A 12,723-nucleotide genomic window follows, 5' to 3' on the forward strand; every position below is an offset into this window, starting at 1 on the left:
GGAAAGCAAAAAAAAGACTATAGATGCTGGGAACTGTAAATAAAAAATATGCTGTAAATACTGAGCAGGTCAGGCAGCATCTGTGGAAAGAAACACAAACTTTTTCATCTTTCCATTAGAATGCTTCTAACCTGTTGAGTGCGTCCAGCATTTACTGTTTCTAAGTGAAAGCCATTATTAATTTAGTTAATAGATGTTAACAAAATCTAAATTGCAGTCTTTCAGTTCCCAGTATCATAAGTGAAAGATCACAGTGTGGATCTCAGCCCACAATGAGCTGACTATTAACTACAGGAGGAGGAAGCTGGAGGTCCATGAGTCAGTCCTCATCAGGGGACCAAGGTGGAGAGTGTTATCATTAAAGAGCACAGCATAGGAAAGCAGCATCAATCATCAAAGACCCTCACCATGCTCTCTTCTTGTTGCTGCAATCAGGAAGGAGGTACAGGACACTCAAGTCCCATGCCATCAGGTTCAGGAACAGTTATTACCCCTCAACCATCAGGCTCCTGAACCAGAGTGGATAACTTCACTCACCCCAACAAAGAACTCATTCCACAGCCTATGGGCTTACTTTCAAGGACTCTACAACTTGAGTTCTCAATATTTATTATTTATTATTATTTTGTTTTTTTTACTTTTTTGTATTTGCAAAATTTGTTTTCTTTTGCATATTGATTGTCTATCTTTGTGTGCAGTTTTTCATTGATTCCATTGTGTTTCTTTGTATTTACTGTGAATCTCAGGGTAGTATATAGTGATTTATATGTACTTTGATAATAATTTTACTTTGAACTGGGGAACAGTAAAGAGGTAGACATTAGATAATGCCAAATTTGAGGATATGCAAACTTGAAGTATAAAGAAGAAATGTGAGAGATATATTGGGTGTTGGAGTTTGAATAATAATGATGCAGGGAGGTAGGAATGATATAGTAGGAAGCACAAGGGATAGGCATTCAGAAGAGGAGATGATTAATGAGTGATGTAATTGGATGTTGAGATTGATCAATGGTATACTGCAGGGATCAGTGTTAGGAGCTCTATTGGTCATGATATAAATTACCGGTAATGACTTGGATGAAAATGTAGATGAGTAAGTTAGTAAGTTTGCAGATGATGCAAAGTTTTAAATATACACTAAAAATGAACCTGTGATCTCTCGATCTGTGTACCTCATCATGACCTGTGCACTTTATTTGTCGAGCAGTGCTGCAGTTTCTGTGTAACTGTATACTATATTCTGCCTTCTATTTTGTTATCCTTTTGTACTACCTTAATGTACTTACTGTATGTATCGAATGATCTGTCTGGTTGGCATACAAAGCAGAAGCATTTCATCATATCTTATTGCGTGACAATGATAAACCAATTACCAGTTAGGCTACGTGAAAGATGATCTATATATGCAACTTTTTGTTATTATATTACTAATTATTACCCTCTCGTTTTATACAGGACCAGGCACAGCATGTCAAGGGACTACGAAAAATATGCATAAAGAAGCCAGACCAACAAACCGTTTCCATGATGCAACAGGTAAAGGACAAAGTTTACAAAGCAAGAAGAATATATACAGCTCTTTCAATGAACTTTAATGAAAAATAATATTAGACTTGCCTATATTAGATTTGATCAGATATTATTGGGCTGATCATTTGCAAATCTACAGCAGGTAAGCCCTCAATTGAGTTATTGAATGGAAACCGTAGTGCGACCAGAGTGCTGGACTGTGACTCTACGAAGTACAACAGGGCAAAGCAAACCCAAATGCTCTCAGGCTGGGAAATCTACTACTCCATCTCTATCAAGTCAACAAGATGGATCTAAAACAGAATCAATGAATGAGAGAAATCAATGGCTAGGTGAAGGTTAAGTCATGCTTTCTCCTAGGTGTGTTTGTGTTTGTGTGCATATGTGTGCCTGTTTAGACAGCTAACTTAAAATTCTTCTAATTATTTTATACAGAGACACAAAGTACTACAGCACAGAAACAGGTCCTTTGGCCCATCCAGTACGTACCAGCCTGATCCTCTGTCCAGTCACATCTACCCGTATCCTAAACATAGCCCTCTATGCCCCTCTCATCCATGTACCTATCCAAATTTCTCTTAAATATCACAATTTACCTCATATCTACCACTTTCAATGATGGCTTGTTCCACATTTGCACCACTCCATGAGTGAAGAAGACCCCCTCAAATTCCTCTTAAATATTTCACGTTTTGCTTTAAAACTATGACCTCTCGTTCTCGTCTCAATCAACCTGAGGGGAAAAAGCCTGCAAGTCTTTACCCTTTCTAAAACCCTCATAATTTTGTATACCTCTTTGAGATCTCCCCTCATTCTCCTCCACTCCAGATGTTTAGCATTCTTTTAAAAAAAACACCTCTTGAGTGATTTTGAATGTGTCAATGTCAAAGGTTCATGATGGTGACAGCTTTGTCAGTAAGAAGAATGGGATTAAAGGCTGATTTATACCTGTGTGTCACATCTACACCATAGGTACCGCGTACCCTATGCTGTAGGGTGACGTGCACCTCCCCAGAAAAGTTACTCACGCGTCACGGCAACGCAGACTGCAACAACTGTGATTGGTCCACTTGGTAGCATCGCATTTCCTCCTACACATTTCCAGTTGCTTCTTCTCTGCCATGTCTGTACATCGATGCGAACTAATGAACCAAATCATCAAATCTACCTGCTGACATGCAAAAATGTTTGAAATGCATTGCCTCGTCCATGTCTCTCATGAAGAAACTCAACACAGTGGCATAGAAACCCAACCGCCAACTAGTGTTTTGGCACACACCAACGCATGCTCGCTATGGTGTAGAGCCCATGCAGAAGTGAAAATCAGGGCTATGGCGTAGCCCATATGCACAAGTATAAATCAACCTTTCGGCTTGCTTGCTGTCTAAGTCATTGTGTTTGCATAGCCATCCACTAGTGCTGTGAGGGGACCTGGGCTTCCCTGGGCCATGATTTAAGAATAGGAACTACAGAGGAATAAAGAGATTTGGGAATTCAAGAACATAAATGTTCTGACCTGAAATATGGATTTTTAAAATCAGAAATGCTGCTTGGCTGGCTGAATTCATCCAGCTTTTCTGTTTCTGTTATGTAAATTATCTACTCGTAAACTGATAGTAAAAACAACTAGAAAGCAAATGGAATGTCAGCCTTTATTTTAAAGAAGTCAGCGTGTAAAAGGGAAGAAGTGGGCTTCAGTTATGCAGAGCCCCTATTGAGCTGCGGCTGGAATATTGTCTTTAGGCCACAGCACCTCAGGCCTTAGAATGACACATATTCATCAGCATGAAATAAGCCCTTAGAGGTTAATACAGTTCAGTGCTAAAGCAGGTAAATAGAGTTGGAAGTGCAGACCATAATCTAATTGAACTGTGGATTTGGCATGAGCAGGATAATGGTAATTTCCTTTCCCTGTGCTAATAGAAACAGAACAAAGAGTAGGGTGTGTCACCTTCTGTAACTTCAAGACATTAAGCTAACTCAAAGGAAGATACGGGAGTCTGAAATGTGGGTCTAACTTCATATGTACTGTAAGTGAGGTGCGCACGTATCACGTGATAGTGTGATGTATGCAATTTGCAAATGAATTTTTGAATATTTAAATGAAGAATGCTTAATCACACACACACACACACACACACACACACACACACACACACACACACACACACACACACACACACACACACACACACACACACACACACACACACACACACACACACACACACACACACACACACACACTAATAAACACTCCTCCCTGCTTAGCTATGAGCTCCAACTCAATACAGTCGGCCCTCCTTATCCGCGGATTCCGTATGCGCAGATTCAACCAACCGCAGATCGGGAAAACTCGGAAGTTCTCTCTCCAGCACTCGTTGCTTGAGCATGTACAGACTATTTTCTTGTCATTATTCCCTAAACAATATAGTAGGGCCTTCCACATGCTCCATTAAAATTGTTCCGATCGTTGACTGACTGTAGCCTAACGCTTTTCCAATGACCGATGGCTTTATTACTTCCACCTTATTTTCAATCGCGATCGTGATTATTTTCGTGAACAGAAACACTGCGGATTCAGAGCTGCATTTACATGGTATTAGGTATTATAAGCAATCTAGAAATGATTTAAAAGTACAGGCAGTCCCTGGGTTAGGAATGAGTTCCATTCCTGAGTCCGTCTTTAAGTCGGATTTGAAGTCGGAATAGATACATCCTGTACTATTTAGCGTCAGTTAGTCAAACGTTTTTCTTAGTATATAGTACATATTTTACCTTTCTATGCATATAAAACACTTAAGAAACATACGTATTTCAATAATTTAACTACTGCATTGCTTAGTAATAATTGTAGCTTTCATTGGGGCAGGGCCTTTCACATGCTCCATTAAAATTGTTCCGATCGTTGACCAACTGCAGCCTAACGCTTTTCCAATGACCGATGGCGTTTCACCTCTTTCCGATCACTTTATTACTTCCACCTTATTTTCAATCGCGATCGTGATTATTTTTGTGAACAGAAACTCTGCGGATTCAGAGCTGCACCGCCAGGTCCTAATGTCCACTTCACGGAAACATGTTAAATAAAGTCCGGGGTTCTGCTGGGTCCTAAAGGCCACTGCACTGCGATTGGTTAAATAAGGGACGAGCATCCGCGAATTTTGGTATCCGCGGTGTGGGGAGTCTTGGAACCTATCCCCCGCGGATAAGGAGGGCTGACTGTATAGAGAATGCATCTCAACTATATACACAGTATATTATATAATACAACTACCATATACAGACATCCACAACATCGTAAATTTAAATTTGTCCAATTGAGGCCTAAAGATTTAATTGCTGTGGGAGTTTTCTTACTCTTGTGGGGTGATGTATTTCTTGACAAGGGGGATTCCTCTGCTTGCCAAGTGAGACTAGTGGTTGTGAAACGATCTCAGGTTCTGGGGCCTCCTCCGTGGTGATTGTAGGAGTTGGCTCTAAGACTGCAGGAAGTCGTTCTGATAGCTCTGGGCACCTTTCTTTCCTTCCTTTTTCTTCTTCTAGCTTGTGCATCTTGATCTTGGGAAGGTCCATTTAGTTCATTGGAGTATTCTCTTATTCTCATTGATGCAGTTATAAAGAAGGCAAGACACAAACTATACTCCTTTAGGAGTTTGAAGGGATTTGGTATTTCAACAAATACACTCAAAAACTTCTATAGATGTACTGTGGAGAACATTCTGACAGGCTGCATCACTGTCTGGTATGGGGGGGGGGGCGGTGCGCTACTACACAGGACTGAAAGAAGCTGCAGAGGATTGTAAATTTAGTCGGCTCCATCTTGGGTATTAGCCTACAAAGTACCCAGGACATATTCAAGGAGCAGTGTCTCAGAAAGGCAGCGTCCATTATTAAGGACGTCCAGTACCCAGGGCATGCCCTTTTCTCACTGTTACCATCAGGTAGGAGGTACAGAAGCCTGAAGCCACACACTCAGCGATTCAGGGATAGCTTCTTCCCCTCTTCCATCTGATTCCTAAATGGACATTGAACCCTTGAACACCACCTCACTATTTTAATATATATTTCTGTTTTTTGCATGATTTTAAATGTTCAATATACGTATACTGTAATTGATTTATTTATTATTATTTTTATTTTATTTTCTTTCTTCTGTATTATGTATTGATTTGAACTGCTGCTGCTAAATTAACAAATTTCATGATATATGCCGGTGATAATAAACCTGATTCTGATTAATCTGTCTATTGCTCCCTTTACGATCTGATCTCTCCTCTTGGTTTCTGCATCCACAACATCATGTGATGAATCCTCTGCTTTCATATCTCCATTGACTCCTTTCTTTTTGGCCTTCCATTCCTCCAGCTGGGCTTTGGTCTTTGCATCTACTTTTACAAGCAGCTTTTTGTCTTCCACTTGAAATTCATGCGATAACCTTAGTACACGTAGAGCAGATCCTGGTTCCTTATACTCACAAAAGCCGAATGCTTGCAACTTTCCTGAAGCTCCTTGAACTCTTTTCTAACTTAAAACCAAGCCACATTTCACAAGTAAGTGCCTAATTAACATATCAGAGGCCTACAAATACTTTTGTAGTTGGGCTATTTCGTCACTTTCAATATTCCTCTGAGCAGCACAGCCCTTCCTCGGTCCAATATGCTTTCTAACAGAGGTTGGCACCAACACCTGTTTGCCCTCTGTTTGACAATAGTTCATGGTGTACGGCATGGAGACAGTTGTAGCATCCTCCAGTTCCTTTCTTTTCACTTTCAGTTGACTCTATTGCTGCGGATGTGGCATACAAATTGTAGATAAATCTCCTATCAAGTTGTAGTTGTCTCAGCCAATCATGGGGTCACAATGCTGGTCCTTCTGTTTTAACCACATACAACTTCAATGTGGCTTGTTGGTTGTTGCATTTTACTGTTACAAATTTCATTCCCACAGGAGTTATCTTTTCTCCAGTATAAGTTCTTAGTTGGATATCTGAAGGCTCCAGTTTAGAATCTTTGAAATGCCGCTCAAACTCATTTTTGTGGAATGACTGAAACTGTTAAACCAGTGTCCAAATCCATTTTAATTAATATGCCGTTCACTTCTGGCATAAGCCATGTTGCTGATCTAGTGTTAATTTTTACACTGTAAATCTTAAGGCTACACAGTCCTGTGTCACCTTCATCATTATCAGATTTTTCATCAGCAGTGTGCAGATTAGTACTCTTTTTGAAACTGCAATTTGACTTTTGAACTTTTTCTCTTCCTTGTGTAGTCCATTTATTTTTGTCTTTTCAACATGCTGTTTGTATGTGTCCTATTTTGTTGAAGTTTCTGCAAGTTTTGCTTTTAAATCTGCAATTATTTGGTGTATGTGATCCCCTGTCACAACGGTAGCACAATTTGTTTGGCCAGGTGGGCCTCATCTATATGCTGCAATTTTATTCACACTCACTTTCACTCTTGACTGCAATTTAATTTCATCTCTATCTGTTGTTTCCATTGAAACAGTGATTTCAACTGTCTTTTAAATGTAAGTTGTGCTTCAGTTAGGAGCCATTTTTGAATGCTCTCTTGTGAGATTCCACAAACTGAACGATCTCTCAGTACGTCATTAAGCCTATCATTGAACTGACAATCCTTCAATTCAGTCACGTACACTGAAATGGACTCCCTGTAGCGGTGTGCTACACGCAGCGCTGCAATAATGACACGGAGTCGGTGAGCTGCAGTTACAAAAGAGGTTTATTCAAACTTCACGGCCTTGCTTTAAAGCCTTCTTGATCCCGCCCTCCCCGGGATTCACAGTCCCGTCCCACGTGCGGGCTTTTCCCCTTGCTGGTGAAACAGGCTTGGCGCCCTCTTTGGGACCTGCCTCAATGCCGGCGCGCGCCTCTTTGTGAGCCGGTTCGAGTGCGCTGGGAAGTGGGTCGCCACATCCCCTTCTTTTTGATTCTGCTTATGAAACCTAAATTGTTCTGTAATCACCAATAGCTTTGGTTCTAAATATTCCTGCATCAGTTTGACAATATTAGCAAAGCTGATTTCGTATGGTTTGGTTAGAGCAGTTAAACTTCGAAACAAACTGTATGCCTTCAAACCCAATGCACTCAGCAAAATTGGTACTCATTTCTCATTGGCTATTTCATTTGCTTCAAAATATTGTTCAATTAGCTCAGTATACATGAGCCTGTTCTCCGTTGTGTAATCAAACTCATCAATCTTCCTGATGTTGCCAGCCATTTCTGATTTTGTTTTATGATTATTCATACCTGGTACTCACTCTTCATGAACCATTGGATTCTTCTGTTTTCTGCCTTTTAAAAAAAACATGATCATGTCTTTCCTTCCGAAGAACCCGTGTGGCACTGCTTTTTAAAAGAACTTGGCAGTCTTTGCAGGTGCTGCACTGTGTTTTTACTCAATGTTCCTCATTGCAATTCAACAGGTTGGTAGTCGTATCGGGTTTGTATTAAAAATACCTTGTCACCAATGTTATGTTTTGTAACTTCAAAACATTAAATTAAATAAAAGGAAGACATGGGAGTCCAAATGCGAGTTTAACTTTGTATTTACTGTAAGAGAGGCATGTGCTTCTCACGAGGTTGTGTGATGACATATGCACTTTATGTATTTATACATATATTTGCAGTGAATTATTTAAATAAACACAAATGCTTAATTGAACTATATATATATATATATACATACACACACATGCGCGAGGGGTGATTGATAAGTTCGTGGCCTACGGTAGAAGGAGATGAGTTATACAGCTCTTGTTACAGTTCAACTCTTTGAGTGATTATGCAGAAAGTTTGAAGATAATAACTCACCTTCTACCTTAGGCCACAAACATATCAATCACCCCTGATGAGTTATTAACTTCAAACTTTCTGCACAATCACTCAAAGAGTTGAACTGCATGTGCATGTAACGAGAGCTGTATAACTCATCTCCTTCTACCTTTGGCCACAAACTTATCAATCACCCCCGCTGTGGACACTTTCTGGAGGTCCAAGTTCCGTATGCTCCACAACCGCTGGACTAAGTGTGTAAATGTGGGAGGGAGTATGTTGAAAAATAAATGTGCTAGGTTTTCTAAAATTGACTCCTTCTACCTAGGCCATGAACTTATCAATCACCCCGTGTGTGTGTGTGTGTGTGTGTGTGTGTGTGTGTGTGTGTATGTGTGTGACACACACAAGGTTACTCAGATATTACTGAAAATAACAAATACACAACAGTGTGTGCCTCTAATTTGCTGTCAGGGTGGTGGTGGAGTCAGTGGAGGCAGTTGAGAGGCTCTTAGGTAGGCACACTAATATGCTGAGAATGGAGGGTATGGACCATGTGCAGGCAGAAAGGATTAAGTCTCATTAGCTTAACTAGTTTAACATAATATTGTGGGCTGAAAGCTTAGTTCTTGTTATGTATTTTTTATGTCCCATGTGCTACGTACAGTAAATGTTAGGAGTAAGGTTTCTAATTTTATTTCCCATTGCATATAAGTAATTATTTTCCCCAGTGAAGCTATAGTTGTTTATAAAATCAGACTAACAGAAGTCCAGATAAGTGTTATATCATTGCTAAGAGGTGGAGTTCATCTGGTAGCTAAGTAAATTTTATAAGGAAAATAAATTGTACAGGACTGGAATTAATAAGTGACTTGTTTTTGTAGGATGAGGAATGGCTCTCAAAGCAGCCAGCAGTAAGTGGATTGACTGATAAAACAACTTCAAGACTTATAGAACCCAAGGAAGAACCATTGGAAGAGAAATCCCAAGTGTTGACAGGAGCAGCTCTAGAGCAAGGTCCTTTGGATGACACAGTCTCAAAGGCACCAGTGGAAGCCACAATGGAAGATACTACTTCGCAGATAACAGGAGAAGGTACAGAAGTAGGTTTGTTAGAAGGTGCCCCTACTCAGGTGACTGGTGGTACTCCAACAGCAAGTTCTTTGGCGATGACTGACATTCAAGAAATCTCAGCAACGTCAGAACAAGGACAAATGGAAGGCACTGCATCTGGAGTTATTGCAGCAACACTAGAGAAAATTCACCAGAAAATCTCTGCCTCCTCAATGATGTTAGCACCATCAGAAACAGTGTCTGAGGAAAATACAGCTCCTCAAATGATTACAACAGTGTCAGCAGATGGCCAAGAAGAGAACATTCAGTCCATCGACGAACTACCTATGGTAAGTAACAGTTTAGTTTACCATTCAAGCAATGATTATATTCTTTTACAAGCCTTCTTTCAATTTCTAAGATTTTGAGCTAGTAATTTATTGAGGCATCACATAATTATGATGGAATTGAAAATTACATTAATTTGTTACAGAGCCATTTTGTACATTTCTGAGAACATTGTTAGTCCTTGGGAAATTTCTCTCTTTTTTAGACCATAAAGAGCATGAGACGCAGGAGCAGAATTATGCCTTTCGTATCCCTCTCAACCCCATTCTCTTGTCTTGTCCCCATAACCATTGATACTCTTACTAATGTCTTGGTTTCCACAGCTGTCTGTGGCAATGAATTCCATAGATTCACCGCTCTCTGGCTAAAGAAATTCCTCCTCATATCTGTTCTAACCGGATGTTGTTTTATTCTGAGGCTGTGCCCTCTTGTCATAGATTCCCCTAGTATAGGAAACATCTTCTCCACATCCACACTAGGTAAGCTTTTCAATATTCGATAAGATTCAATAAGATCAGCCCCTCGTTCTGAACTCAGCGAGAACAATCCCAAAGCCATCAAACGCTCCTCATGCGTTAAGCATTAATGATCCTGGAATCATTCTTGTGAACCTTCTCTGGGCACTCTTTAGGAATTTTCCTCTGTGCATTTTTTTCTGTCTGGCATAAAACTTCTAGGTGACATCAATGTAACAAAGTCCATCTGCAATATGCTTTTCAACCTCAACCATTTAGAGTGACAGTTCTTAGTTATTCACAGAATAACCAGCTTCTCTTTCCCTGAACTTATACTATATAAGCAGCACTAGAATTGCATTCTTTGTCTGAAGTGAGTCTGCAGTCTTTTACAAATTTGTATAAGACGGATTTCAGTGCTCTGACAGCTTTACCTATGAAGATCTGGGTAACAGGCACTGTTAGCTTCCAGACCTCAATATGTTCTATGTACAGTAGTCATATCATTGCTAAGAAATGGAGTTGACCTGATAGCTAAGTAATTTTTATAAGGAAAATAAATTGTACAAGGTTGGAAGTAATAAATGACTTGTTTTTGTAGGATGAGGAATGGCTCTCAAAGCAGCCATGGGTAAGTGGATTGGCTGATAAAACAACTCCAAGACTTATAGAACCTAAGGAAGAACCATTGGAAGAGAAATCCCAAGTGTTGACAGGAGCAGCTCTAGAACAAGATCCTTTGGATGACACAGTCTCAAAGACACCAGTGGAAGCCATGATGGAAGATACTACTTTACAGCTAACAGGAGCAGGTACAGAAAGAGGCTTGTTAGTAGGCACTAATTCTGAGGTGATTATAGTTGTTCCAATATAACTCGGAGTCCTGCCATGTGCAGAAGTTCGCTGATGACACGGCCATAGTGGGGTGTGTCAGGAATGGACAGGAGGAGGAGTATAGGAAACTGATACAGGACTTTGTGATATGGTGCAACTCAAACTACCTGCGTCTCAATATCACCAAGACCAAGGAGATGGTGGTAGACTTTAGGAGATCTAGGCCTCATATGGAGCCAGTGATCATTAATGGAGAATGTGTGGAGCAGGTTAAGACCTACAAGTATCTGGGAGTACAGTTAGACGAGAAGCTAGACTGGACTGCCAACACAGATGCCTTGTGCAGGAAGGCACAGAGTCGACTGTACTTCCTTAGAAGGTTGGCGTCATTCAATGTCTGTAGTGAGATGCTGAACATGTTCTATAGGTCAGTTGTGGAGAGCGCCCTCTTCTTTGTGGTGGCGTGTTGGGGAGGAAGCATTAAGAAGAGGGACGCCTCACGTCTTAATAAGCTGGTAAGGAAGGCGGGCTCTGTCGTGGGCAAAGTACTGGAGAGTTTAACATCGGTAGCTGAGCGAAGGGCGCTGAGTAGGCTACGGTCAATTATGGAAAACTCTGAACATCCTCTACATAGCACCATCCAGAGACAGAGAAGCAGTTTCAGCGACAGGTTACTATCGATGCAATGCTCCTCAGACAGGATGAAGAGGTCAATACTCCCCAATGCCATTAGGCTTTACAATTCAACCGCCAGGACTTAAGAACTTTTTAAAAGCTATTATTAATGCTTTTTGAGATAGTGATTTAGATGCATATCATATTTTTTTACTGAGTTAAGTATTGTATGTAATTAGTTTTGCTACAACAAGTGTATGGGACATTGGAAAAAAAGTTGAATTTCCCCATGGGGATGAATAAAGTATCTATCTATCTATCTATCAAACAGCAGGTTCTTTGGAGGTGACTGACACTCAAGTAATCTCAACAACATCAGAAGGACAATTGGAAGGCACTGCATCTGAAGTTATTGCAGCAACACCAGAAGCAGCTATTTTCAAAAAATCTGCCTCTTTAATGATGTCAGCACCATCAGAAGCAGTGTCCAAGGAAGATATAGCTTCTCAAATAATTATAACAGCATCAGCAGATGGCCAAGAAGAGAAAATTCAGTCCACTGATGAACTACCTTGGGTAAGTAGCAGTTTAGTTTACTATTCAAACAATGATTATATTATTTTTCAGACGTTCTTTTTGTTTCAAAGATTCTGAGCTAGAAATTTATTGAGGCGATGCATGCAAGTATAGGCCCAGAGCCATCAAACGCACTTCATGCGTTAAGCCTTTCAATCTTGGTAACAGAGGAGGACGTCACCTCCTCTGGACCCTCTTCAGGAGATTACCTCTGTATATTTTTTTTTCTGGCATAAAACTTCCAGGTGACATCAATGTAGCAAAGTCAATCTGCAATGAGATTCTCAACCTCAAACATTTAGAGTGACAGTTCTTAGTTATTGATAGAATAACCAGCTTCTCTTAATACTGTTTTCCTGAACTTGTACTGTATAAAAGGTACTCAAGTTGCATTCTTTGTCTGGAATGAGTCTGCAGTCTTTTACTAACTTGTATGAGACCTGTTTCAGTGCCTTGGCTTCTTTATCCATTAAGATCTGGATCACAGTCACTCCTCGCTTCCTAGCCTCTGTATT

The 12,723-nt window shown here is 40.3% G+C and overlaps 1 protein-coding gene across 2 annotated transcripts in view; it reads left to right on the forward strand.

Annotated features, from left to right (window-relative positions):
- The window catches only part of LOC140716819 (uncharacterized), a 52,313-nt gene that overhangs the window by 19,319 nt on the left and 20,271 nt on the right, over window positions 1-12,723 (forward strand). The window contains exons 4-7 of one of the 2 annotated variants that reach the window (XM_073029740.1): window positions 1,459-1,539; window positions 9,212-9,730; window positions 10,785-10,995; window positions 11,964-12,208. In XM_073029740.1, the coding sequence (XP_072885841.1) occupies window positions 1,459-1,539; window positions 9,212-9,730; window positions 10,785-10,995; window positions 11,964-12,208 (1,056 nt within the window). The remainder of the gene's footprint in view (window positions 1-1,458; window positions 1,540-9,211; window positions 9,731-10,784; window positions 10,996-11,963; window positions 12,209-12,723) is intronic. The other variant, XM_073029741.1, reaches the window with a different exon arrangement.

Source organism: Hemitrygon akajei, chromosome 26, assembly GCF_048418815.1.
Source record: "Hemitrygon akajei chromosome 26, sHemAka1.3, whole genome shotgun sequence".
In the NCBI taxonomy this organism is placed as follows: domain Eukaryota; kingdom Metazoa; phylum Chordata; class Chondrichthyes; order Myliobatiformes; family Dasyatidae; genus Hemitrygon; species Hemitrygon akajei.